This window comes from Peromyscus eremicus, chromosome 7 (assembly GCF_949786415.1).
Source record: "Peromyscus eremicus chromosome 7, PerEre_H2_v1, whole genome shotgun sequence".
In the NCBI taxonomy this organism is placed as follows: Eukaryota; Metazoa; Chordata; class Mammalia; order Rodentia; family Cricetidae; genus Peromyscus; species Peromyscus eremicus.
In genome coordinates, this window is record NC_081422.1 from 59,933,630 (window position 1) to 59,961,333 (window position 27,704).

Sequence of the window (27,704 nt, forward strand, 5' to 3'; positions counted from 1 at the left end):
CCTTTGTCCCAGGAGCCTGGGTTCGACATTGTGATGCTTCTTGAGTCCCAGTGCAAAATACAGAAGTAGAGTGCTGAGGCTGAGCTGGCTGTGGTCTAGAGCAAAAATGGCAGCAGCTGGGAGGCAGGGAGCACAATCCCAGTTGCAGGGTGCTCAGCCGCTGTTAAAAGGTGTTTGGAGCGCGAAGGCCACGCCCCGTCCACGCCCCTCCTCCTGCAGGCGGACACCGACGGGCGGGCCGAGGGTGACTGAGGGCGCGCAGCTTGCAGCCCATCGGCCCCCGAGACCGTGGCCATCTGCAGCGTCGCCATGTCGTCGGTGTTCGGCAAGCCCCGAGCGGGCAGCGGGCTGCACAGCGTGCCCCTCGAGGTCAACCTGGCCATCCTGGGGCGCCGCGGGGCGGGCAAGTCTGGTGAGTGGCGCGGAGCGCGGAGGATGGGGGCAGCTTCATCCACGGGCTCCCAGAGACTTGCTTCTCCGGGTGGTTGGGTGAGTTTCTACGACTTTGCTTTTTGCCTCAGTTTCTCTGATGCTGGCTCCCACTCTCCTCTTGCTACTTGGTATCTGCCTTCAGCTACAGGCTCTTCCTCTGCCTCGGTACTCGGTACCTGTGACTCCCGCTGTCCCCAACAATACTGTCTCTCTTTGTGTTTCTCTTAGGTCTTCCACTCATCTCCTTCCCTGGGACCAGCAGCCAAGTCTTGTCAACTGACACTAAAAAGACCTGTTTGCACTGGTCTCCAGCCCTGGTTCCCCTTTGAACTTAGTGTCACCCTTGCTACTCCTTGATCTGGCCTGTCTACCCTCTCCCCTCACCACTTCTTCCAAGAGACTTGATAGAAGTCGGTAGAGATTAGAATCCTCAGGCCTGGGCCACTCCTCCATTGCCAACCTTGGGATTCTGAAACAGACTATTTTCTTATCAAATGTGTTTGTTTCAAGCCAGACCCCCTCTTGACTTTCTGGAAACGGGAGACTATGGTCCCAGGTGCCAGGGACTTGTCCTTGAGGATCCTGGGTCCTGGGCTACTACCTGTTGAGGTAACTGCTGTCAAACCTGAATCTTCATCCCTTCTAAGAGCCATCCCAGAGACCTCCAAAAGGAGTGTCTGACCTGCCGCCTGACCTTAAAGACCCAGACAGCTGAAGATGGGTGGGCAGAAGGGGCTCCTCTGACTGTCCAGTTACAGCCGGCAGGGACCCATCAGCTGTGGCTTTCCTTCTCTTTGAGATCCCTGGAGAAAGTGTTCTGAGTTTGAATCCAGCACCCCTGGCTCAGAGAGGGGGACCCAGAACACTTTGAAAATTAGCCTGTCCCCAGTGACTCAGTCAATACCTTACGTCAGCCAGTGACTAAATGGATGAAGAAATTATTTTTTATTTTTGATGCAGAGTCTCATATAGCCCAGGCTGGCCTGGAACTTGCTATGCAGCCAAGAATGAATGACCTTGTATTCCTGAGTCTCCTGCCTCTACCTCCCAAGTGCATCACTATTCCTGGTTTATGTAATGCTGGGGATGTACTCCAAGGCTTCATGCACTCTACCAACTAGGCTACAAAACCAGAAAGTTTAAAATATGTATTCCTTGGCTATTAGTTTTGCAAATTGGCAGTGTTAGGAATCCTTCAAAAGAATTTCATTTTTAATCTTATCAAGAGTCCAGCATAATATATCTGGTTGACTCTTGCCTTTATGTGGCAAGCTCTGAACAGGAGCACTCCTGTTAGTGCCCTCTACAAGGGAGAAAGAACTACTTTTTCAAGGCTTACATTCTCAAGAGCTACCCCAGAGTGGTAACAAAAGGCCAAGGTGTAGAGGACTCAGACTAGACCGTGTTTACATGAGACACAATCTGCCCTGGACCTTGCCTGGGGAACTCATGCCCTCAGGGGTTCAGACCTTCCTAGCAATAGACAGTCAATTCTTTGCTTACAGTCTTTGGTCCGTTGCCAAAACTGGGAGTAAGTGCCCCGTGCTACAGAATCAATGTGACCTGTCCACAGTGGGAGACATGTCCTTTCAGCTGGAGGGGTGGTGGTGGTGGTCCTCCAGACCTCAGGATAACTAGATGTAGGGTCTTGACTCTGGATTTGGTTGTTCACAGACACCCCTTAGACATGCCTCTCGCTGCCTTTCTTGCTCATAATAATTTTTAGAAAAATAATCCCAGGGTGCACGCAATTAGTGGGACTTGGCACCCCATTTCTACACCTTCTGAGCCAATTCCTCTGCTCTGCAGCATGAAGCCCTAGGAGAGCCAAGCTTGGTGTCAGCCAGAGACCACAGAGGTCAGTTAGGCCTCCTTAAAGTGCGAGGGACAGTGGCCTGGGGGCTGGCCGCAGACCCGATGAGGTCTGGCTCACCTCTTTCTTCTGTTTTCAGCCCTGACTGTGAAGTTTCTCACCAAGAGGTTTATCAGCGAATATGACCCCAATTTGGGTAAGAAGCCCTCCTCTCTGGGCCTCCTGCTGCCTGGGCCCCACCTGGATGTTCCCCTGGGGCCTCCCCGTGGGTGGGCCCTGGCCAGCACTGTGCATCTTAGGGGAGAAGGGAAGAATCACGGGGATGATTCAGTGTACACCAGACAACTGGGGGGGGCGGGGGCTGGTCCAGGTCAAGGGCCTGAGACTGTTTGCCCTCAAATATGCAATGCAACAGACCTTAAAAGAATGTTTTTTCTTAAATAGCAGAATGTCCACATCCAAATAGTCACAGTTCTTCAGAATGATCTCTCAGTGTTCTCCCAAGGGCAGTCAGACCAGATATTTAAGGGATTCTGTGAACCAGGTGCCGGACATTCCTCGAACCAGGGAACGTTTGTTTTGTTTTAGATTTTTTAATTTATTTTACTTTATGTATATGAGTATTTTGCCTGCGTGTGTATCTATGCTCCATGTGTGTGCCTGATGCCCATGGAGGGGGCATTGGATGCCCTGGAACTGAAGTGACAGATGGTTGTGAACCACCGTGTGGGGGCTGGGGATGGAATCTGGTCCCAGTAACAAGTGTTCTCACCCACGGAGCCATTTTTCTATCCTCCACCCCCAGCCCCAGATTCGTTGTGTAACACGCTGACTTTGAGTGCTGGCTCTGATGTTTATTGGCTGGGTAACTGGGAGACAGCCACTTAGTCTCTCTGAGTTACCGTTTCCTCATCTGCCAGCGGAGCACAGGCATGGATATATCAGAGCTGCTGTGAGGAAGAACATACATCAGGCTAGTGTTTGACCCCAAGAGACTTTTTTCTTCCTCCTTAGATGGCTTCCCATGCATGCTGCTCAGAGTCCACCACATTCATGAGATCTATGTTGTGGAACTTATTTTTAACAGAAGGATCATCCCCTAAAATAAACTCTCACATGCGACCCTAATCCCCAAGATAAACACAATTAGAATCTGATTAGCACCAAAGTCACTTCTAGCTCTTGTTTATAATATTTTTATTTATAAACTGTCCATTGAGAACAACGAGGTGTCTGAATGAGCTTAGCTGTTTGAAATCAATGTTGAGTTGTTTCCCCATTTATAAAAATCAAGTAAAGTGTTGGTGGGACCAAAAGGGGAGGGTATGTCTCAGGCACATGTGGCTAAAACAGGAGTTGAGGATTTAGCTCAGTGGTAGAGCGTTTGCCTAGCAAATGCAAGGCCCTGGGTTCGGTCCTCAGCTCCGGGGCGGGGTGGGGGACACACGGACATGTGGCTAAAACAGTTCTTTATAAGAAAGAAACTGAGTCAGAGGGGACTCAGTGACTTGCCTAACATTACAGAACCCCCTCAGGTTCAAAGGAAAGATAAGGTCCACCCACTTCCTGTGAATCTCCTTATGGAGTGTGGGACAAGATTGTCTGTGTTGGAGCTGTGTCTTGTTGTGGGCTGTGACTGGAGCTGCTGGGAGCTAGAGATGCCATAGAAGGGCTCTACATGTTCTCTGCCCTAGGTGGGCAAGGGGCTCCGGGGAATGTTCTTGCCTGGCTCCTCCAGGGAACAACGTCAGCTTCTTACTGCTTTTGCCTCCGTCCTGTTCCCATAAGGACATGGATGCTCATCGTGTCTGAGGTGCCACCTGATGAACAAACAATCTGACAGAACTTCTTTGGTGCCTTTTCTAAAATGACTATTTTAAGGATATCAAAAGTTCCCAGAGTCAAGGTAGGCTCTACACCACTGTGCCTGGGTGAGAAGTTGCCATTCTAGCTCCTGAGGCCCAGTCGCCTGATGACCTGAGGCTTCACCCAACTTGTGTATCTGTGCTGGGATTCCTACAGAATAGTCTGCTTCGGTCAGACATAGCTGAAGGACCAGCAGACACATCTTAGCCAGGGAGCAAGGGGTTGGGGAGGCAGCCCAGAAGGCCCAAGTTCAAATCCACCCCCCCCCAATTACTGGAGATTAAACAAACACTGTGATTCATGCATGCTAGGCAGAACTCTACCACTGAATTGTATACTAGCCCCCGCTCCACACACACACTCTTTTCTCCCAGTTTTAAGACAGGGTCTCACTACATTGCACAAGCTTGCCTTGAACTCATTCTGTAGCCCAGGCAAGGACTGACCTTGCAATCCTCCTGCCTCAGCCTCCCAAAACAATCTTGCCATCTTTCTACAGTGGAGCCAACAGAAGATCGGGGAGGCTACCAGGTAGACTAAGGTTAGAGGAACCCTTGTCCTCAGGCGAGGCAGGACTTTGCCTGTTTGGAGGGAGTGCCTAAAAGGCAACTTTGGCCAAACATTAAAAAGTATGAACACAATGTAGGCATCCAGCAACAGCTCTTCTTGGGCCAAATATAGTTAAACATTTGGGGCATATTTTCCATTAGTTTTTTTTTTTTTCTCTTTGGATAAGAGCAGCTATTTATCCAAGTCCCCAAAGCAGGCTGGGGACGAAGAGCTGTCTGTGACTCATGTTGGATGTTAGCGGACCTGGCCTGTGTCCAGGCCTGCTGGGCTGCCAGCGGCCCTCGGGGAGAAGTGTGTGACTACATTCAGCCAGGCAAGGGGTGCTGTTCTCACAGTACCACTGCTAGGAAGGCAGAGAACACCTCGGATCTGCCTAGATGGGTCACCCAGGGAAAGGTGGGGACCGAGTGTGCTCACGTACGTGTGCCAGGGATGGCTGGGAGGAGGAGAAACAGTCAGCGTGCCAGTGACATTTCTGTATGTCTGACCACATTCTGACTTCTTGGGTTTAAAGTCATAAGAACTAAAAAAAGAAAAGAAAAAAAAGAAAGAAAGAAAAAACAAACTGGTGAAACCCAAATAAGGTCAGTAATTTAATTCATAGTACAGAACCAACATCAATTTCCTGGTCTGGCAATTGTGCTGTGGTTATATAAGGTATAACACTAAGGGAAACAGAGTGAAGAATACATAGGAATCCGTTAGTTTGTAACTTCTATGAGCTTAAAATTGTTTCTTTACAAAATAAGTGGGTATGAGGGCTACGGCTGTAACTCAGTTCGTAGAGTGCCTGCCATATTAGTGTGAGAGCCTGAGTTTGGAGCTCCAGCACCCATGTGAAAAGCTAGGTGTGGTGGCAGGTCTCTGTAATCCCAGCACTGGGGAAAGCAGAGACAGGTGGATGGATCCCTAGAATGGAATGGCCATCCATCCGGTCACTTCAAGTTCAGTGAAAGGCCGTGGCTCAAAGAGTAAGGTGGAGGAGTGGGGCTGGAGAGATGGCTCCGTGGTTACGAGCACTGACTACACTTCCAGAGGACCCAACACCCATGGCAAAACACTAGTGCACATAAAATAAAAATAAATAAATGATGGGAATGTCGTTCTGTATGCTGTGAATGAGTGTTGCTCTGATTTGGTTGATAAATAAAGTGCTGATTGGCCAGTAGTCAGGCAGGAAGTATAGTATAGGCAGGATATTCAGAGAAGAGAATTCTGGGAACAGGAAGGCTGAGTCAGGAGTCACCAGCCAGACACAGAGGAAGCAAGATGTGAAGGCAGAACTGAGAAAAGGTACCAAGCCACGTGGCTAAACATAAATCAGAATTATGGGTTAATTTAAGATGTAAGATCTAGCTAGTGAGAAGCCTGAGCCATAGGCCATACAGTTTGTAATTAATATAAGCCTCTGTGTGTTCATTTGGGTCTGAGCAGCTGCGGGACCACAAGGATTCAGGAGCTAGGTGGGCACGGAAAAACTTTCAGTTATAAATAAATAAAATAATTAAATGAAAAGAAGCTGAAGAAGACCTCAGGTGTCAAACTCTGACCTCCACACATACATGCACACACGAACATGTACACATATATACATACACCACATACTTGCCCAAATAAATAAAAGGAGAAAAAAAATACCTGGGAATGTGACCTGTCCTGTTAACCTTGGAGACCTCCACATTCCTCACTGCCATTTTTAGATACTTATTATGGGCCAGGCCCCAAGCCTGGAGGACTAAGCAGTCCTCCCACAGTCCTGGGAGATAGGGCTGTTAAATGTACTAGCTCAGGGACAAGCCAAGCAGCAGAGTTAAGGCTTGAAAACTGTTAGCTCTGGCCAGGCAGTAGTGGTGCACACCTTTAATCCCAGCGCTTGGAAGGCAGAAACCAGCCTGGTCTACAGAGTGAGTTCCAGGACAGCCAGGGCTACACAGAGAAACCCTGTCTTGGGAAAGAAAGAAGAAGAAGAAGAAGAAGAAGAAGAAGAAGAAGAAGAAGAAGAAGAAGAAGAAGAAGAAGAAGAAGGAAAGAAAAAAAAAAAAAGGAAGGGCGGGGGAGAAAACTGTTAGCTCATGCTGTCATAGTGTTCTTATTTAAAAGGAGGATGCAGGGGTTGGGGATTTAGCTCAGTGGTTAGAGCGCTTGCCTAGCAAGCACAAGGCCCTGGGTTCAATCCTCAGCTCAAAAATAAATAAATAAAAATAAATAAATAAAAGGAGGATGTACTCCTTGAGAGCAGAAGTCTAAATCAGGCGTTGAAATGTAGCTGAGACTGGCTTGGGGGGAAGGGTGCGGTGTATGTGTGTTCTGTGTACGTGCAGGAGTGTGTGCAAGTTTGCAGATCTGTATGCACACAGAGGCCAGAAGAGGGCATCAAGCATCTTGCTGTCACTTTCCACTTTATTCCTTGGAGACAGGGTCTCCATGAGCACAGGGATAAGCTGACAGTCAGCAATCCCCCACGATCCTCCTGTCTCAGCCTCACAGTGCAGGGGTTATAGGCATGCACACATCTATGATTGACTTTTTACGTGGGTGCTGGGGACTTGAACTCAGGTCTTCGTGCTTGTATACCAATCACTTCTCCCCACTGAGCTTCCCCACCCCCTCCCCCGTTTCCCTTAGGTTGGCTTGGATCCTACATCACCTTGTCTATTTGATAATGATGACTTATAAAACCTTGGAACTTGTGTGTGAGGTCTGACATGTCATAAGCTTCTCTTTCCCCTTCTCTCCTCTACTACTGAGGGAAGAAGTCCTCTTTGGGGACTCCCTGTGGGCCAGGTACTATGGTGAAAGGGACAGACAGTGGAGAAAATTGGGGTTCTTGGAGGAAGCGCCAAGCCTCTGCGGCTGAGCCTATGGGCCACACACTCCACACCACGGGCTTTGTGCATGGATTCAGAAATACCCTGTCCCCCAGGGCATGGTATACAGTGGCCTCTGATGCTTCAAGCCTGAAAAGTGAAGAGAGACAGTGGCCTGGTAGCAGCTCCCAAGGGCCAGTCAAGGCTACACTGGAGTCTAGCACAGGAGGTAGCTGGGACATCGACCTTCTCTGTTTGAGTGCCATGCCTCTGACCTGGCTGACCATCTGTGTTGCAGAGGACACCTACAGCTCTGAGGAGACTGTGGACCACCAACCTGTCCACCTGAGGGTCATGGACACTGCAGATCTGGTAACCTTACCCCCATTCCCCGCAATCCCCCAGAGAGGGCAGTGAGCCAATGCAGCCTACCGAGTTCTGACCTCACGAGGGAATCGGATCCCTCTAGGCTCCAGTTTGCTGTGTGGCCCTGAATGGGGCTCTGACTTTTCTGGGCCTGAATCTTTCATTTGCCATATGAGAAGAGCGATTGCTGACATCAGCCCAGATAGCCTGTGCTCTGAGGCTAAGCATACACATGTGCAAACTTATTTACACAAACACTCCTACACAGCCTGTCAGCCCGTCTCCCCAACATATCTCTCCACGTCCTCCCCACTCCCTGCCCTGGCTGAGTCTGTTCCCAGAGACCAAAGGGGCAGTATGGACCTGACCCAAAAGCAGCAGTACCCAGGGACAGTGGGGCCTTGGAAGACCATGCCAGAATCTTTGACTCAGTGCCCAAGGGGCCAAGGTCTCCAAGTCCCTGGCTGGGTGGTGGGAGGGAGGTTCATGAGACAATGTCTCTTTTCACACCAAGCCAAATCAACACTGAAGTGCCCCTGTGCAGAGAGATCTGCTCGGAACAATGTACAAAGATTCAGGAGTTGGAAAGGGCAGCCCAGGTGAAGGCCTTCCCCCACCCCCCAAGTTCTTCTGCCTCTGAGGTAGATTCCTCTCCTTCACTCCAGGACACCCCCAGGAACTGTGAGCGCTATCTAAACTGGGCCCATGCCTTCCTGGTGGTATACAGTGTCGACAGTCGCCAGAGTTTTGAGAGCAGCAGCAGCTACCTGGAGTTGCTGGCCTTGCATGCCAAGGAGACGCAGCGCGGCTACCCTGCCCTGCTGCTGGGCAACAAACTGGACATGGCCCAGTACAGGTGAGTGCAGACGTCTTAGCCCTCTCCTCTGAAGCTTGCTTCCACATGGATGCAGAATGACATACTTAGGGACCACTGCTGCCCAAGACCGGCGCTGCCCTCAACTTCAGGTAAAGGGATCGTGCTGGACGAGTGCCCTGGGAGTTTGTCTTCTAGGCAGCCAGTGACGGAAGGGAAGGACACCTGGGCCACTTTAGACATGGGCTGGATCCCCAAAGGCAAGAGAGAAGGCACTCCTTCCTTTCAGGAGTCTCGGTGGTCTCTTACATCAGCCTTGCCCGAGACCATGTGACATTCCGTCCCTCTCCCAGCAGCTGAGTAGTCATTTGGTGCCCAACTCCAGTCCCAAGGAGGAGGTCTAAAAATTTGCTCCTTGGATCAGGTGACTGCTGTAGTCCAACCAGCCCTTGCCCTGGCCAGGCACAACACCCCAGGCTTGTTGCCACAGTAAGCTGCTGAGGGCAGGCCTCTCTTAGAAAGGCTTGGACTTGAACCAGAGGTCACAGACTGGGCCAGAGGGCAGATCACCACAGAATGCTGCAGCCATATTTTGCTTGGCTGGCACAATGTTTTAAATGACTTGGAACTGGAATGCTTTGAGGTGGGGCCTGCTTCCTTCAGCTGACCACAGGCCTCGCCACTCCCTGTGGTTTCTACCTCCACCCTCCCCACACATCCAAGTCACCCGCCTAGCCAGCCTTAAGGCCCTTGACACCCAAGGCCCTACACTTGAGCAATCCAACTAAAACTCTCCAAAGTGGACACCGTTCCATGTGGCCAGTCCACCTGCTGGGTGTGGCACTCACCTTCCATCAGCTTCCTACTTCTCCCTTTCTACTCTTAACTTGTTCTTGCTCTCCCAGACCCCAGAGGCCCAGTGACTGGTGTTGGGATTTGTTCAGATTAGGTCACACAGGCAGAGGGAGAAGGGAGTTGTGGTTTTCTGAAAGGTAACTCTGACAGTGTGGGGCCTTCTTCACGGGTGGTCCAACCTGCAGCCCAAGAAAAAATGATGTAAGAGACCACCGAGACTCCTGAAAGGAAGGAGTGACTTCTCTCTTGCCTTTGGGGATCCAGCCCATGTCCAAAGTGGCCCAGGTGTCCTTTCCTTCCGTCACTGGCTGCCTAGAAGACAAACTCCCAGTGCACTCGTCCAGCACAATCCCTTTACCTACATCTTGGAGAATAAGGGAAGTCCTACAGTGGGTAAATCACTGAAGGTGGTCCTTGAACTCTCTTGGAACCTGGAAGAGAGATCGGAAGACTGGACTGTGAATAGAAAGGAGAGTGTTCCATATGACACGGGGTTGTGGGGGTGACTATAGAATATTATTTTAACCCCAGTGTTTTCCAAAGAAATTGTTGAAAATGAGCCGGGCGGTGGTGGCGCACACCTTTAATCCCAGCACTTGGGAGGCAGAGCCAGGCGGATCTCTGTGAGTTCGAGGCCAGCTTGGGCTACCAAGTGAGTTCCAGGAAAGGCGCAAAGCTACACAGAGAAACCCTGTCTCAAAAAACCAAAAAAAAAAAAAAAAAAAAAAAAAGAAATTGTTGAAAATGGTTTGCAAGCAAGTGACCCGGAATCCAGGGTTTGAATGAAACAGCCCCGGTTCCCTGGGTACAAGATGTGACGGTTTACCCCACTTTTCAGCTGAACACTAATAGGTGTAACACTAACAGGGCAGGGCTCAGTGGCACACTAGGTTTCCTGTCCCCCTGCACCTGCCGAATCAGCCTTGGCCCAGAAACTTTTCCCCACTACTTCTTATCCTGGTATCCATCCCCTCCCATCTTGGCTGTGCCATGGTCCTCAGGGATGGTGGTTGGGGCAGCTCATCAGTGGGTGGTGGTGAGCAGGATCAGCTGGTGCAGCCTTGGCCTCAAGACCCGAGGAGTCCCCATCTGAACATAGGAGCTTTTCAAGAGCCAATCTTCATTTTTTTTCTCCACCTCTATTCTCATGGGTTCCAGTCAGACGTTCCTAGAGACCTTCCACTTGCAAACATCTATCCTCTCATCACAGGAGGCGGATACAAGCAAACAGGAGTGCATACAGCCCTGCCCTGTCCCTCTGTTCTCCTAACATTGCTGCTGTCTGCTGGCCCTCAACTGGACAAGCAGACAAAACACTCATGAGTCTGCCAGTAACAGGCTTCCTGAGTAATCTGAGGAGTGTGGCCCCCTCAGTGCAAACAGCTGCTCTTTTCTCTCTTTTTTTTCTTTCTTTCTTTCTTTCTTTCTTTTTTTTTTTTTTTTTTTTTTTTTTTTTTTTTTTTTTTTTTGGTTTTTCAAGACAGGGTTTCCCTGTGTAGCTTTGTGCCTTTCCTGGATCTCGCTCTGTAGACCAGGCTGGCCTCGAACTCACAAAGATCCGCCTGCCTCTGCCTCCTGAGTGCTGGGATTAAAGGCGTTTTCTAATACTGGTTCCTCAAGCCAGGGCTAAGGGTGGCCATTTCCTGAGGAGACAGGCAATGGCTTTCTTCCTTTGGCCATAGGCAGAGTCTAGCATGGGAGAACTTGGCTCATCTTTTCTCTTTTCTTCATATGCATTCCTAAATTCCAGCTTTGGCAACACCAGCTACCATTTATCCAGTGCTGAGTCTGTGACGGGTAATTATGCTAAGCACGCCATGCAAATTGTCTTCCTTAGCCCTAACAGCCTGCAGAGGTGGGTGCCATTATCCTGCCGTACTGACGAGAAAACAGATTCAGAGGGTGAAGATGGGCCCAGACCACCGGGTGGGGAGATGGGTGTGGGACCCTCCCTGCCCGACTTGGAATGCCATTCTCCTGACTGCCTCACCCTGCTTCCTCGCCAGGCAGGTCACCAAGGCTGAGGGTGCGGCCTTGGCAGGCAGGTTCGGGTGCCTGTTTTTTGAGGTCTCTGCCTGCCTGGACTTCGAGCATGTGCAGCATGTCTTCCATGAGGCGGTGCGGGAGGTGCGGCGGGAACTGGAGAAGAGCCCCGCGGCCCGGCCCCTCTTCATCTCTGAGGAGAAAGCCCTGTCTCACCAGACCCCGCTCACAGCCCGACATGGGCTGGCCAGCTGCACTTTCAACACTCTGTCCACGATCAGCCTGAAGGAGATGCCCACTGTGGCCCAGGCCAAGCTGGTCACTGTGAAGTCATCCCGGGCCCAGAGCAAGCGCAAGGCACCCACCTTGACCCTACTGAAGGGCTTCAAGATCTTTTGAGGACCCTTCTATAGGAACCTCAGGCTCGGCTGAGGCTTGGGGCTGCAGGGCAGGGGCTGCCTTGCCTTCCGATGTACCAGAGGCCCTTATGCTCGGGTCCATAGCAGACTCCACCTCCAGCACCAAGCAGTCCCCACACGCTCACTGTGTGAGCCAGAGGACACGCAGGTATGCTGCTCTGAGTCCCTCCAGGCCTTGGGCTTCATGGTAACCTCTGCATCCACCACCCTGGAGAGAAGCTGCCCCTGTTACCAACCAGAGACCTGGAACCAAGAGCGAGCAGAAAGGAACTGCGGTGCATATCCTGTGCCATGACTCTTGCCTGCTCCAGCCACTGCTAGGCCCGCTGCAGCCCCGGTTCAAAGCAGCTTTATCTATGTGAAGGCTTGTAGCAGGCTACAGGATGGCTGGCCCTGGGGCCCTACTGCCACCTGGTGGTAGAAAGAGGTAGGGCAGTTGTCCGGAGGCCCAAAGCTGGTGCCTCCCGTGTCTTCTGATGTCTTAAAACCCCAGGCTACAAACCTTACAGTTTATCCAAGAAAAATCCGGCTAAAATAATCCTATGGGAAAGCCTGGATACGGCAATGAAATCTGGATGGGAGCATTTCAGCACTTGCCTCTCAGTGAAGGGTGCAGAGAGGGGCTGTGGATTGTCCAGGCTAGTGGGGAGCCTCCAGCATTTTTTTTCACTAGCCTTTGGGGACTTTTGTGACCACTTTATTAGTAGACCCGCCCCCGCCCCCTCGGATCACCCTTCTTGACCTTAATGACGAAGGCTGCAGAAAGTCATTCTACACAGGTAGGTGTAGTCTGGTTTGGTTGGACCTAGAACCCTCAGCAATGGATCTGAGTTTTCAAAGCTCACTTTGGGAAGATAGATCCCAATGTGTTTGGGATTAATAAGGTGGACTTTGGCATCAACCATTTGGTGTTTTACCAGGTCTCGGATGTGAGAAGGCTGTCCAGCTACAGCTGTTTCTTACTGTTTACCACAAACTCTAGATGAGCTGGTTCAGGAGGGGCATTAGATGGGCTGAGCCAGGCATCCTAACCTAGGAAGTCTGCTCCTTCCACACCCAGCCAACAGACGAAGGAGCTTGGACTGAAAAGATCTCTAACCCAGTCTTCAGCTCTATTCTGTATCTGGAGATGCTGAGGTCAGGAGGAGGCTGTGAACTACTCAAGAGCATGTACCACAAGCCCTGGCACTGATCCTGACCAACAGGCCAGATCTGAACTTTGTACTGTTTATTTCTTTGAGACAGAGTCTCTTTATTATGTAGCTTTGGCTGTCCTGGAACTCGCCCAGGCTTGAGTTGAACTCACAGAGATCCACCTGCCTCAGCCTTCCAAGTGCTAGAATTAAGGCTTCCACCACACACACGACTTTGTACATTTGATCCAAGCCACTTGTGTGCTGGGGAATATTATTTTAAGCTATTGGTTTATGTTGCATTTGTTTAACTCTGTGAAGCTGTGTTACTGTGCCTGTCTAAAACACCTGATGGTCTAATAAAGAACTGAACAACCAATAGGGAGGAAGGAGAAAGGATGGGTGGGGCTGGCAGGCAGAGAGGATAAATAGGAGAAAACTGGGGGAAAGAGAGAGAGAGAAGTAGCCAGAGAAGGAGGTGGACTCCAGGGACCAGCTACCCAGCAAGCCATGGAATAAGAGTAAGATTTACAGAAGTAAGAAAACAGGAAAATCCCAGAGGCAAAAGGTAGATGGGAATAATTTAAGAAAAGCTGGCTAGAAACAAGCCAAGCTAAGGCTGGGCATTTATAATTAAGAATAAGCCTCTGTGTGTGATTTATTTGGGAACTGGGTGGCGGGCCCCCAGAAAGATCAAAACAAACACCAACACTTGTGTGCGCTTCAGAGACTACCATCGTTTGAACCAACCATACACTTCCAACTGCCCACCTGGAGAAGCATTTTAATAAAAGACTTTTTTTAAATAATGAATTTTCATCTGGGCGTAGTTTGTTTATTGTGTCTGCTAAAAATAAGTTAGGCTGCTTGGAGGGTAGTGTCTAACCTGAGGGGTTTGAGGCCACAGAGCTGAGCTCAGATCACAGTCATGTGTCTGGCTGGGGTAGTGTGTTTTCTCAACTCTCACTAGCTCTCGGTTTCCTGTGGCTCTGGTAGAAAGACCTGTGGGGCAGCTTTCTCATTCAACTCAGTTTCCTCTGGGGGCACGTAGGGCTTCTCTGAGATCAGTGTCTCTCTGAGGTTGCTCAGGCTGCTGTCTTCTTTCATCTTGGAATCATCTAGGTTCAGGACTTGTGGTGTTTCTTTGTCTTGTGGCTGCTTCTTTCGATTTCTGGGAGGAGAGGAAATGGTGTTGATCGGGGATATTGAGAGGTTGGGTTAGAGAGCTTGAGGGAAGATCCTCTGTGCAGAAGTGGCGGTGGCTGAGTGGTTCCCGCTTTCATATCTACCATCTCTCTGCCAGGCTACCCAGGAGCTAAGCTTTGATTGACAGCCCTTCCCCTTAGAGACAAGGAAGCATATGAAGGCAAAGAAGCACCGTATTGTACATCCAGGTCTGCCCATTCTGAGCCCTGTGACTTTTCTCCAAACCACACTATCCTGGCCCCAAGGTTGTCATCTTAGGACAGGTTCTCACCCGCCATGCTCAATCCCTGAGATGCTGCCAGAAATCCCTAACTAACCTTCTATCTGTCACTCTGCTTATTTCTCCAAACAGGTTTCCCCACACCTTCAGTCATGTATGTAAGACACAGCCCTACACATGGCTCCCACTGGCTACTTCCTCAACCTGACGGTCTTTTCACTAATTCTCGAAAATCTCTCCTTTCTCCAAGCTGATTTACTCAAGGAACTCGTGGGCTTCCTGCAGGCCATGGTGGAAGGGTCTGAGCACCAGAGAATCTGCGTGGCTCACAGGGGAGCAGGCCTATATCTGCTGCTCCTGTGGACAGCCACCTTGTCTATCAACTGAGTTTGCTAAGAGGGACGCTTCCTGACAGGGCAAGAGGGGCCGGGACCACTTAAAGGGTGACATCTTCTGCGTCATTCCAACTTGCTAGCCAGGGCTAGGGGGTCATAACTGGGGGCAGCTGCTGGGTTGTTTAATAGCTTTGCTTCCTGACAGCTGCCACCAAAAGATGAAGAGCCAGTTCCCCTACGTGACTCTTAGATTGCCGTCTAGGAAGGAATCCCCACCCCTACCTCTGGAGACCCACTCTAGACCAACTCCTCACCTGTTTGCTAGGATGCTCCTTCTCAGGAGGACCATGCTTATCACCACCACCAGGGCTGCCAGAACCAGGATGGAATAATTCCAAGGAGCCGCTGAGGAGGGACACACAGACAGACAAATCCTCAGGCCAGGTGCCACTCAGACCCACTCACAACTGCAGCTTGGGCTCAGGCCCATCTCGGATCATTCATTTGTCCCCTGCTACGGAGAGCCCCATCAAGACCCCTTGCTCTGAGGGAACTCCCCGACTGACCATTGGGTGGATGGATGGGGTGGAGACAGGCTCTCTGCTCTGGACCAGCCCTGGTCCTATGGGGGAGACAGCACTGTGTTTGGATACTAGCTGGGTAAAAAGGGGGTGTGAGCGGCAAGGAGGAGGAGGTGGGTCACCTTGAACTTCAGTCTTCAATTTTACTGCCTTTAAAAGAAGGAAGAAAGAGGAGAGGGGGAGAGGGAGAGTATGACAGCTAACTGGATACGGTGACTGTCTGCCACGGGCACCAGGTAAGGTGGCGGGTTGGGCTGTGAGTGCTCAGGACATGTCAAACCGTCTCCAAGTGAGGCAGGCTCCAGGTGCACAGCTTTTACTCCTCCTGGCAGGAAAGGTCCTCCACCAAATGATCTGACAGTGAATTCCTTCCCTTCTTCCGAGGGTTTTCCCCACAGCAAGCCTTCATCAGCGTGAGCCATTCCCTGATCTCATTATCCACCTCGATGCATAATCCCCCCCAGCATCCCCCCCACCCCCGCCACACACACACACACTGTATTGAGGGTTGAATTTAGGGATTCCTTGAATGCTAGCCAACTACTTCACCACTGAGTGCCAAACTCTTTTTAAATTCTGAGACAGGGTTTCACTAAGTTGCCCAGGCTGGACTTCAACTCTGTGTGGCTCATGCAGGCCTCGAACTTGTGATCATCATGGCCGAGCCTCTTGTGTAGCTAGGATTGCAGAGCTGGGCTACCTACCGGGCCAGCTGGCTTCTTTTTCACTGTGCACTGGGAACATACACTTTTAGTTGTTGGTTTCTTTTCTATGTCCTCTACTAGAATGGACACTTGGTGTGGGTAGAGACTTGTGTTTTGTTTGTCACCGCCGTAACCCCAGTGCTAAGGACTGTGCCTAGCACACAGCACAGTTCAATAAATAGTAGAGGTGGTTGATAGCTAAGTGGCCCACACCCTGAGAAAAGGCGAGTGAGTGGACTCAGCTGGCCCCTCTTGATGAGATGTCTAGCCTCACTCCCTTTTGAAGAAAATGTGCCACTTGGTGGGGTACAAGAGACAGTGCCAAACTGCTCCACCCCCTACCCCCCATCACTTACCATCTTCTGCACGAAAAAACCAAATCATTTCTTCCAGAAGTTCCTGGGGCACCTCAGGGCTGGCTGCAGCTCCCTCCACACTGTTGTCCATGTCTCTGCTCTTGGTTGAGATGTTTCTGGCCTGTGAACAAACAAGTCTTGAGACCCCAGCGGTCCTCCTGGGCTCTCAGGTTCTGGCCTCTGAGCAGACAACTCCGGCAACAGCAGACAGCACATCCTGGCCCTTGTTTGCCTTTCCGCCTTGTCCAAATCATCAGTGCTCCAGCCCAGTGTTAGGACAGCAAGAGCCTGAACTGAAGCTGACTGTGGCAGTGAACGCAATAACAATTTCAGGAGACTGAGTCAGGAGGATTGGTAGGCTAGTCAAGGCCTGGGTAACATGGAGGGTTCCAGATCAGCATGAGCTATGTAAGGACATCCTGTCACAATAAATGATGGACAGGCAAGTTCCTGGGAAGAAGCATGTCTTACAAAGCTGACCACCAACTTGAACCTCTGTGTGCAAAGGTTGGAATGTTACAAGTCCAGAGCCAAATTATCTTGGACCATCCTTAGCCCCCTCAAAAGCCATTTATTACCTGTCTCCAGGTATGACCTAGCGTCTTTGTGACTATCAGGTAAATCCTTTGGAATGTGCAAACAGACTCCTAGCTTCCACCACCCAGAAGGCTAAGAATGTGCTTCAAGAGCATCTAGGTTTACAACAGAGACTTCCTTGATTTTCTGTAACCTGCCTACCCAATGTTTACAGAGATGCATTTGTAAAATGTCTTGACTTGTGACTTTCATTGTTCTATTACTAAAAAACTTCATGAGGCCCTTGGGAGGCAGAGGCTGGAGGATCTCTGTGAGTTCAAGGCCAGGTTGGTCTCCACAACAAGGTCCTGGCCAGCCAGGGCTCCAGACTGAGACACTCCCCTCCCCTGCCCACCCATCTCAAAACAACAACCCATCGTGAAACTGGTACCACTCAGAACATGGAATTTAGGGTAACTGGGATCTGTGTTCCTGGGCCCTGGTCACTTATATTTGGCTCCAGGATAAACCATTTCTTATCCTCTTTGAGGTGACATTTGTGGATTTTTTTCCATGATAGCTAGATGGTAGATAGACACATGGATAAAATAACAATGTGATCCCAGGAGCAGGTGGGACCTGAAATCAGGAACCACAGAGGAGGAGGGACTCAAATCTTCTCTAAAATGCAAGGGAAGGGGCAGAGATGCATAGGCCAGTGTGAGGCTGTGCCACTGACAGGCTGCGGGGAGGGGGGGGACTTTCAGGGGACACCCCTTCCGCCAGCTCTGCAACTCTGGCCCATTTCTAACCTAATTATTCCACCCATTCCACCTCGTGCCTCCCTCGGTAGCCAATCACAGGCCGATGTCTCTCCAGCTGAGGAAGCCTGGTTTATCTTAGTCTCCCTCTGGGGATGGACAGACCTGCTGCCGAATGCCGGGCAAGAAGCCAGAAGAGCCCCAGAAAGCCAGCTGCGGGGTGCTGCCGTGGAGAGGTGCTGGGGAGCATGAGGCTGGGTTGGTAAATGCTACCCCCTGAGTCGCTACTCAGAGAACTGTTTCTTCTTTTTCTTTTGGCGGGTAAGAGGCATGGGGGTGGGGTGCGGATAGTGACCAAAATTGACTTCTGTTGTTGGCAAGAGAAGAGCACGAACCACGCTCCCTCAGGCAGTCCCCTTAGTTTGAGCCTGTTTCTGTCCCTGGGAAATAAAGCAAGTTCGCATGCAAACACTGCCTTATTACTACTCCACCCAAGATTTTCTACTTAAAGAAACAGTGAAGTTAATTTTGACAGCATATTTCAGCGAAGACAGTACACTTAATAGTATTATTTCAATGTGATTGATGTAAAAACCGTTCCGGCGTTTTACGTTTTTTAATACCAGGTCTTTGAACTTGGGTGTAAACTTTATGATTGCAGCATGCTTATCTTGACGCCCACTTGCCACATTTTGAGTGCTCGGTGACGTGTGGCTGGTGGCTAGTTATACTGAGCAGTTCTGGCCCTGACCAGCAGCTGGTCCTCCTGACCGCTCTGCAAGTTCTTATCATCCACAAAGACTCAGGAATCAAAAGTCTACAAACCTCATGTTTTAAGTAAGTTTACAGTTTCGTGTGAGACCCTGTTCACAGCTGTTCTCAGCTCCTGTGGGTTGTGGGCTGTAAGCGGAACACTCCTGGCAGATTAACCTAGCCGAGAATACAAAACACTTCTAACTGTGGGTGAGTAGACTGACTCAGCTGGTAAAGGTGTTTGCCACGAACCCTGACAGCCAAGCTGAGTTCGATTCCCAGGCCCTGCGCGGTGGAAGAGGAGCGCCAATTCTCGTAAGTTGTCCTTTGACCTCTACATGTGTGCCATGGCGTGGGTGCACCCCCCATCCCAAAAAAATGTAATAAGAATTGCCCTCAAGGGGGCCACACCATACCTCTCATCGAAACTGAAAACAGACACACAAATCAGCACGTATTTTCCTAGAACAACTTTCGTTGTTGTTGGTTTTTGGTTTTATTGAGACAGGGTTTCTCCGTGTAGCTTTGGTGCCTGTCCTGGATCTCGATCTGCAGACCAGGCTGGCCTCGAACTCACAGAGATCCACCTGGCTCTGCCTCTCGAGTGCTGGGATTAAAGGCGTGCACCACCACCGCCCGGCTCCTAGAACAACTTTTAAGGTACATGTTAAACACATTAGAATAGTTGCCTCCAGGAAAGGAAGAGAGGGGTCACAGAATCCAAAGAAAATTAAAAAGAAATAACTGAAGACATAAGATGGCAAGTGAAGGGTGTGGAATAGGTGGGCACTCATGAGAGCCACCAAAGGCAACGGGACCACATGGTCTCAAGGGCAGGGGTTCTACAGCTCTGCTGGAGACAGCCTGTGTGTGTGTGTGCAGCCTGGAACTTTCTCAAACAACTGAATGGCAGACAGCCAAAAGGAAACCAAAGGACCCGACTGACACCAGAGTTTTCTCTGGCACTAAGTCCTCAATAAAACACTGGTAGACTGGAAGAAAGTATTTGATATGAATCTAAGAGTTAAGCTTTTCAGATATGAATACTCCCTCATGTGTCTAAGTAGGTATGAATTGTGGGGAGAAAGGAAGACCCTTTGGGGACTGGACAGATGACTCAAGGGTTAAAAGCAAGGGGTCTTGCAAAACATTGGTTCTCAACATGTGGGTCTTGACCCCTTTGGGGGTCCCATATCAGATATTTACATTACCGTTCATAGCAGAAGCAAAATTACAGTTATGAAGTAGCAACAAAATAATCTTATGGCTGGGGGTGGGGGGTCACCACAACATGAAGAACTGTATTAAAGGGTCGCAGCATCAGAACCACTGTTGAAAAGGGACTGAGTTCAATTCCCACACCTATATCAGGGTGACGCACAATCACCTGGTACTATAGTTCCAGAGGATCCAACACCTTCTCCTGGCCTCTACAAATACTTGCACACACATGCCCCCACCACACAATTAAAAATAAAACAAATCTTTAAGAAAAAAGATCTAAGGCGCTTGAGGACTCAGATGCCTACTTCCACCTTCCTTGACTACGGACGGGACAGAAAAGTCACGAAGATGGTTAATCAATGCGATCTGTGTTCTAACTCCCGCATGCCACACTGAGAAGAATGAGGCGGGCTGGCCAGTTGCGGTGCCTGGGTTAATCATGTCAGATGAACCCTGCTCCCCACACCCGTAGAGAAGAACAGGGAAGTCTAGGTAGCAAATACTGTCTCCTTCTGGAGACAGACAGAGTCTAGACACCTGCATGTGACATTGACTATGAAAACTTGTGTGCATATTAGATTTCTTTTGAGTGTGCCACTTGTTCATAAAAGCAATGTGTGTAATTCCTGTGTGTGTGTGTGTGTGTGTGTGTGTGTGTGTGTGTGTGTGTGTGTGTGTGTGTGTTGCTGGAGATTAAGCCAAGGGCCTTACACATGCTAGGTAAGTAAGAACTCTACCACTGACTTACAACACCTACATTTTTTTTTCAGTTTTATTGATTTTATATATTTGGGTGTTATGCCTGCATGTGTGTTTGTTTGAACACCATTTTCACGCCTGGTACCCACAGAGGCCAGAAGAGTGTTGGATCCCCTGGAACTGGAGTTACAGGCAGTTGCAAGCCACCCTGTGGGGCTGGGAAACAAACCCCATTCCTCTGGAAGGGCAGCCAGTGTTCTTAACCACTGAACCATCATCTGTCCATCTCAACCCCTATATTTTTATGGGTGTATATTCTGTACATGTATATGCATGCTTCAGTGTGATATATGTCATATACCTTTTTGAAAGAGCAATTCTAATTTGAGATATTTAATTCATGGAACTAAGTGAATGGAGATGCGTGCATGCTTGGGCTGTAGCTCAGTGGTTGAGCGCTGGCCTAGTGTACATGAGTTCCTGGGCCAAATTCTCAGGGGTCACTGGGATAGGGACAGAGATGGAGGAAGAGGGAGAGGGGACTGGAGATGGGGAGTGGTGAGCCCAAGCCCTCCCGCTCTGAGACACCACAGCAGCAAGGGACTCTCTGTCACACCCTGACCCCCATTAAAAAGGTGTATCTATTGACTTCTGTAATCAAACCCATGCATGAAGGCTGTGTGTATTTAATACAGTGTGTTACTCCTGTCCAGGTGCCGGGTAGACTAAGTTTGACGTGTGTAGACCATTGTGGCTGTCACTCTCTGTACACTGTCAACTCAGCATTGTAAACCAAGGTCCTTTTCCTCTGTAGTTGACAGTACAAAGTTTCAAAAACGGAAAGTTGTGTATTTGTGGGTGGGTGGATGAGTGGAGGGAGGGAGAGAGAGAGAGAGAGAGAGAGCAGTAATAATGACATGTTATGTATTAGCAGCAGCAACAGCTTTTCCAGGTTCTGCAGCCATCTGAGCAAAATTGTAGAGCTATCCAGGACATTCCTTTTTTTTTTTTTTTTTAAAGTAAAAATCGAGAGCTGGAGAGCTGGCTCAGTAGTTAAGAGCACTTGCTGCTCTTGCAGAGGATCTGGGTTGCATTTCCAGTACCTACATGGCAGTTCACAACCATTTGTAACTCCAGTTCCAGGAGATTCAATACTGACTTCTGGCTTCTGAGGACACTGTACATGCATGCCGCACAGACATACGTGTAGACAAAACACTCATACACATAAAGTAATTTTTTTAAAGTAAAACTCATATTCCCAGAAACAGTAAAGTTTAGTTATTATTCTGGTACCTGGCACATACTATTATTTTTAATATCATTATTAAATTAAACTCCATGCTTCCTTTGGATGTCACCTCGTTTTCCCAATGTCCTTGTCCTGTTCATGATCCTGTCCAGGACATCACACTGCAGTGAGGTGCCATGGTCCCTCTGTCCCTTCTATCAGATCCCTTCATTTTAAACAGAACTTAACCATTGCTGTGATTCCTGCCACAGACCTGGGGCCACCCATCCCCACAGCAGGCTGAGAGCACTCACCTTGGATCTGGGATTCCTGGGACCTTAGGCTGGGTAGTGCAGCCCTGGTTTCTGTGTTTTCCTCTTCCTCCTCTCGGGAACCTGGGGCAGTCCTTGCATGGGAACTCTCCCCAGGAATGCCCAGTTGTGGTAGGAAATCCACGTACAGAGCTCACGGCAGCGGGGGCCCATTTGGTAGCTCTGCCCTTAGCACACGCCCAGGCTTGGTGCCTCTGCTGCCACTCCAGGGTGAGTGACCTCTTGAATGCATGACCTCCAGTGACAAACTGACTCCACTTGACTCAGCATGACCTGTCATTACAGGGTGCCCATTCCAGTCCTCTGACTCTTAATTATTATCAATCGTTAACCACAGAAGGAGTCAAGGCTCCTTCCTTTTATAGCCGGTACTTTCTCATAGTGAAGGTCATCATAGGAACTGAAAGGAACCATAAAGTCAGCCTTGGAAGTCGGGGGTTGGGAGAGGGTGTGATCAGGGATCCACAGAGGAGGAAGCAGGCCCAGGAGTGAGGTGCTGTCCTCTATCAGGCCAGACCTAATCAATTCCGACAGTTGCCAGTGTACACCTGTGGATCCTCTCTGAGTTAAGTAGTGAAAGGAAGTGGGATGGCAGTGTGGTCTAGAGGAAGAGACCCAGTCCATCTTTGAGCCCACTGAATGCTTCACCCTGTGTCTTACAAAGCATTCCTTCGGTAACTGATCACCTGCTGTGTGGATAGAGCATGGACAAGGCCCAGGGCACAAACTCCAGGGAGACAACAGACAACAAAGAGTAAGCACAGCCATGAAGAGCTGAGTGCAGTCTCCAGAATCCACACGGTGGGAGGAGAGAACCACCTCCTCCTAGAAGTTACCCTCTGACTCCACAAGCATTGTGTGTCACCTCTGCCCCCACACTCACAAATATCACACTAATTGCAAACACACCTAAGAATGAAAACCAACTAAGAAGATGGGCTGGTGAGATGGCTCAGGGGTAAAGGTGCTTGCTGCCAAGAATGACAGACAGTCTGAGTTCCATCTCTAAGATCTGCACAGTGGGAGGTGAGAACCAACTCCTTTCCTACAAGCTGCCCTCTCACCAATAAACGAGTGCTATGACATGCATGTACACACACACACACACACACACACACACACTAACTAACTAACTAACTAAATAAATAAATAAATGTAGAGATTAAAATAATAAATAAGAATAAAGAGATAGGATGTGGGGAGCCACAGTTATACCGCCATATTAAAGAATGAAGGATATGCTAACCATGCCAGTCCCTGAGAAAGTGGATTCAAGGACAGTGAGGAAACCAGGAGCATAAGGAGTTTGAGAAGCAAACTGCAGAGGGGAGGGAGCCCCGGGATTAGGAGAAATGGCGAGAAGTCAGGTCAGACGACTATATAGGACGTTTCAGGCAGAGGAGTGATTCCGTTGGCATTTGTCTAAGACGAGTGTCTTGCTGAGTGGACAGAGGGTTACACGAAGCAGAGGAGGGTCAGGGCACCGCTGGTGGCAGCGGAGCTGTGAGAAGTAGAGGAGATTCAGGGCATGTTTCAGAAAGGACAGTCTCTGATTAGAGTTCTGAGGAAGAGGAACTCAACACCGAACAAGGAATTTATTGGCTCATATTACTAGGAAAGGCAGGGTGGAGCTGGCCCCAGGGATGGCTGAAGCAAGGCTCAAAGATCCTTAGCTGTTTCCTTCTCTGCCTCTCTCTAGACTGGCTCTGTACCTCAGGTTGGCCGTCACCAGCAAGCCAGGCCAGCCTATAGGAGACGTGTCTGATTGCTTAGTTGGTGTGAACATTCCTAGGTCTGTGAATTCTACGTGTTTTGGACAAGTTGTTCCAGCTGAGGCAGGAGAGGTTAGGCATATGGGTTCCTGGAATTGAACTCTACAGGTCATCAGTCTTGGTGGTAAGTATCTTTTATCACGGAGCTACCTTTCAGCCCCTAGAAACCAATTTAGCGCTACCTTTCAAACAATGTTTTTTTCCAAGTAGCTTGTTATCTTCTCAGCAGAGAAAACTAAAGTGAAATATGAAAGAGATAATTCAGGATGACCACATACAGAAGCAGAGATGTGCAAGCACAAGGTTATTCCCTGAAGCTGTTGTAATCCCAGTACTCTGGAGGCTAAGACAGGAGAATTGCTATGAGCTCAAGGCCAGCCTGGGCTAAACAGCCAGTCAGGACCAACATAGGAAGATGTTAAAAAGGGCAAGGGCTGGGGGATAGCTCAGTGGTAGAGCACTTACCTAGTGTGTCGAGATCCTGGTTCAGTCTCTAGCACTGGGTAAAAATCCACAAACTCTGCTGCTGTGGCAGCATGCACTTGTAAGCCCAGTACTTGAGAGGCATAAGACAAGAGGGTCATCACAAATTTTAGGTCAGCCTGGCTTATATAAAAAATTCCAGGACAGCCAGGACTACCTAGTGAGACCTTGTCTAAACAGTAACAACAGACAGGGCATGGTGGCACATGCCTTTAGTCCCAACACTTGGGAGGTAGACACAGGAGGATCTCTGTGAGTTCGAGTCCAACCTGATCTCCATAGCCAGTTCCCAGACAGCCAGGTATGCACAGGGAGACCCTGTCTTAAAACAAACAAACAAAAAACAAACAAACAAACAAAAACCAAAAATGTACACCCTGCCATACTTCTTTGAGGGACTAATTCTCGTGGTAAAGCCAGAGTGAGGAAAAGGAAACACTGGAATTTGTGAGATTTTGGGAAGGAGGAGGAGGGTAACTGAGTCTATAGTCATTGGCTGGAGGCCCTGACTTGATCTCCACACATGAAGGGTAGTGTAGGGCTGGCAGTGTCCCAAGGTGAGCCATCTTCGTGCAGAAGTAAAATGATCTCGGTGAATGGGTGCTTTTCTAGGAGATGCATATTTTACTGGGGACATTTCAGACTGTCTTCAGTGTGAGAAGTTTGGGGTGTAAGTGATGTGAAATAATGCAGCAAAGTAGATACTTTCTCTAACAAAAGACCTTCTGCTCTTCTTGTTGATTTTATCTAAAGTGCTGGGGACTTTCTATGTCGTTGACCTCAATTTATCATCCTCATTGCTTTCTATTACTGTGGCTCCTTGACATTGGTTATAGTATAACCAAATATCCTCTTCAGCCCCTGGGTGAATCAGAGTCCAAGAGTAAAATAAACTCAAAGTCTAATAGCCTTATGCGCAGCTCTACGCTGTCCTGGGAGTTTAATCATTGCTAGATACAGCACACTTTAACTAGTTTAGTTTTAAGACTAAGTGCACAATGCCATACTTGAACACCAAATATCTGTCAGATATGCACTGTGAGTTAAGTCGGGTGGGCGCATTCTTCAAAGGGCCCTGTGTAGAGTGCAGCTGGCTGCAGCATTCAGTAACATGTGATGCCAGGCACAGTGGTGTGTGCCCATAATCCAAGCATTCGGGAGATGAGTCAGGAGGAGCCGGAGTTTAAGCCCCTCAGAGGTTATCAGGAAAATGTGTAAGCATTTTTATCAGGCATTATAATTTCTTTCCAGAAGGAAGTTGTCAACTAAGTTATACATAAACTAGCAATAAAGTTCTGTCCTAGATTGAATCTGTCTTGTAGTTTGCCGAGATTGCTCAGCTGGTAAAGTACTTGTCCCACAAGCGTGGTTCCCCAGAACCTGTGTAAAAATACCAGGTCTGGAAAAAGCCAGGCGTGGTGGCACATGCCTTTATTACCAGGGCTGGGGATGTGAAGACAGGCAGATGTTTGCTGAACTACAGGCCATCTCAGAAAACAAGGTGAACCCATGCAACCATGACCTCTGGCCTTCACACAACGTAGCAAAGATCTGTCTTGGTTCAAAAAAAAAAATATGCCTCTTTATATTCATTAGGTCTGTTACCTAGTTGATCACTTTTTACATATAAAAGAAAAAAGGAAGCCAGAGGTGGACGAACACACACCTGCAGGAGCCCTGGTACCCACACTGATGTTATTCCTTTAGCTCAGCTTTCGGTTTAGGAAGAGTTTCCTAATAGAAATAAGATGCCTGGGCCTGGGGGTAACTCTTTCAGGCTGTTTGTGAGTCTGAGTTGTAAATGATCCTCTGTTTAACTCGGAAGCACACAGTGACTTCTGTAATGGGCAGACAGACCCACCTCTCTCCAGATGCCAATCTTCACCTATGCATCCTGTGAAGCCCTGAGGTTCTCTGCAGACGATGCTTCAGCCTGCAGTTCACATTTCTGGAATTATCTGCCACTAGATAAGAACTCAGGGGATCCTGAGACCAAAGTGCTCAGGTACAGTCTGCCAGGTGGCCATGTATGATGTCAGTTCCACGCCTGAGGTGTTTGCTTTCCTTGAAGTATTGACAGTTCAGATTCCTAGGGCACTGCCAATGGGAGAGTGAAACAGTTCAGCTTGTTTGGAAAACATCTGCCAGAGTGGCCAAGTGCTTTCCTTTACAGTTTATCTGTTACCACTTCTAAGTCAGAAGGCTTTTCTTTTTAAAATTCCACTTATTTATTTATGTATGGGCATGCCCATGTCACCGCACACATGTGAGAAGCCAGAGGCCAACCTGTGGGAGTCAGTTCTCCATGTTGTGGGTTCGGGAGTCTGGACTCAGGCCCTCAGCCTTGGTGAGAAGCACCTTTACCTTCTGAACCATCTCACTGGCCCCAAACTTTTGCAGGACTATCCTCATAACTGGAGAAAGGAAATCAAGGGACGATCAGAAAAAAAAACGAGGAGCAGAATGTTTGTCCTAAAGAATGGCTCCCCACACCCTATCTCTTTATTCTTATTTATTATTTTAATCTCTATATTTAGTGTGTGTGTGTGTGTGTGTGTGTGTGTGTGTGTGTGTGTGTGTGTACATGCATGTCATAGCACTCGTTTATTGGTGAGAGGGCAGCTTGTAGGAAAGGAGTTGGTTCTCACCTCCCACTGTGTAGGTCTTAGAGATCGAACTCAGACTGTCATTCTTGGCAGCAAGCACCTTTACCCCTGAACCATCTCACCAGCCCATCTTCTTAGTTGGTTTTCATTCTTAGGTGTGTTTGCAATTAGTGTGATATTTGTGAGTGTGGGGGCAGAGGTGACACACAATGCTTGTGGAGTCAGAGGGCAACTTCTAGGAGGTGGTGGTTCTCTCCTCCCACCATGTGGATTCTGGAGACTGCACTCAGCTCATCATGGCTGTGCTTACTCTTTGTTGTCTGTTGTCTCCCTGGAGTTTGTGCCCTGGGCCTTGTCCATGCTCTATCTACACAGCAGGTGATCAGTTACTGAAGGAATGCATTGTAAGACACAGGGTGAGGCATTCAGTGGGCTCAAAGATGTGCTGGGTCTTTTTCTCTAGACCACACTGCCATCCCCTTAAAAGGGAGTCATCTCACAATACCAGATTCTCATAATGTTTCTCTGCCACATTTCAAAGAAGCTTTGAGGAAGCCCTCAGTAGAGAACAAAGGGTGAGTTTGCCTGATGTAGACTAAACAGGCAAAGGTGTAAAATATGCTTTTTTTTTTTCACACAGGACCCAGCCTCGGGTGTTTTGCAAGAGAATCACATAACAGACTAATATAGAATCTTCAATTGGCTGTTCTTCCCAGTCCTGTTTACAACTGTCCTAAGTCACAGGAAAAACAAAAGACCTGGGCAAACATAAGTCAGTGTGATCTGGGCCAAAGAGTGTTTTCTCCATAGTGCAGGTCCAGTCAAGGAAGTGCAGATGCCGTATGCATTCTGGAACGACTTTCTAAG

General features: G+C 49.0%; 2 protein-coding genes across 3 annotated transcripts; one reads left to right on the forward strand and one right to left on the reverse strand.

The window, feature by feature from the left end:
- Positions 1-233: 233 nt before the first annotated feature.
- On the forward strand, positions 234-13,871 carry Rasl12 (RAS like family 12). 2 transcript variants are annotated; one of them, XM_059268121.1, is made up of 6 exons: positions 628-1,041; positions 2,242-2,290; positions 2,385-2,441; positions 7,787-7,860; positions 8,520-8,710; positions 11,530-13,871. In XM_059268121.1, the coding sequence occupies exons 1-6, from the start codon at positions 979-981 to the stop codon at positions 11,903-11,905; spliced, it is 810 nt and encodes a 269-aa protein (XP_059124104.1). In that variant the 5' UTR covers positions 628-978; the 3' UTR covers positions 11,906-13,871. The 2 variants fall into 2 exon arrangements, with proteins under 2 accessions (XP_059124105.1, XP_059124104.1); XM_059268122.1 differs by lacking the exons at positions 628-1,041; positions 2,242-2,290 and adding an exon at positions 234-412.
- Positions 13,872-14,024: 153 nt separating this feature from the next.
- Slc51b (solute carrier family 51 subunit beta) lies at positions 14,025-16,551 on the reverse strand. Its single transcript, XM_059268123.1, has 3 exons — positions 16,461-16,551; positions 15,134-15,224; positions 14,025-14,229 (listed from the first exon to the last, which is right to left on the reverse strand). Exons 1-3 carry the CDS (start codon positions 16,549-16,551, stop codon positions 14,025-14,027), a joined length of 387 nt encoding a protein of 128 aa, XP_059124106.1.
- Between the last annotated feature and the right edge of the window lie 11,153 nt (positions 16,552-27,704).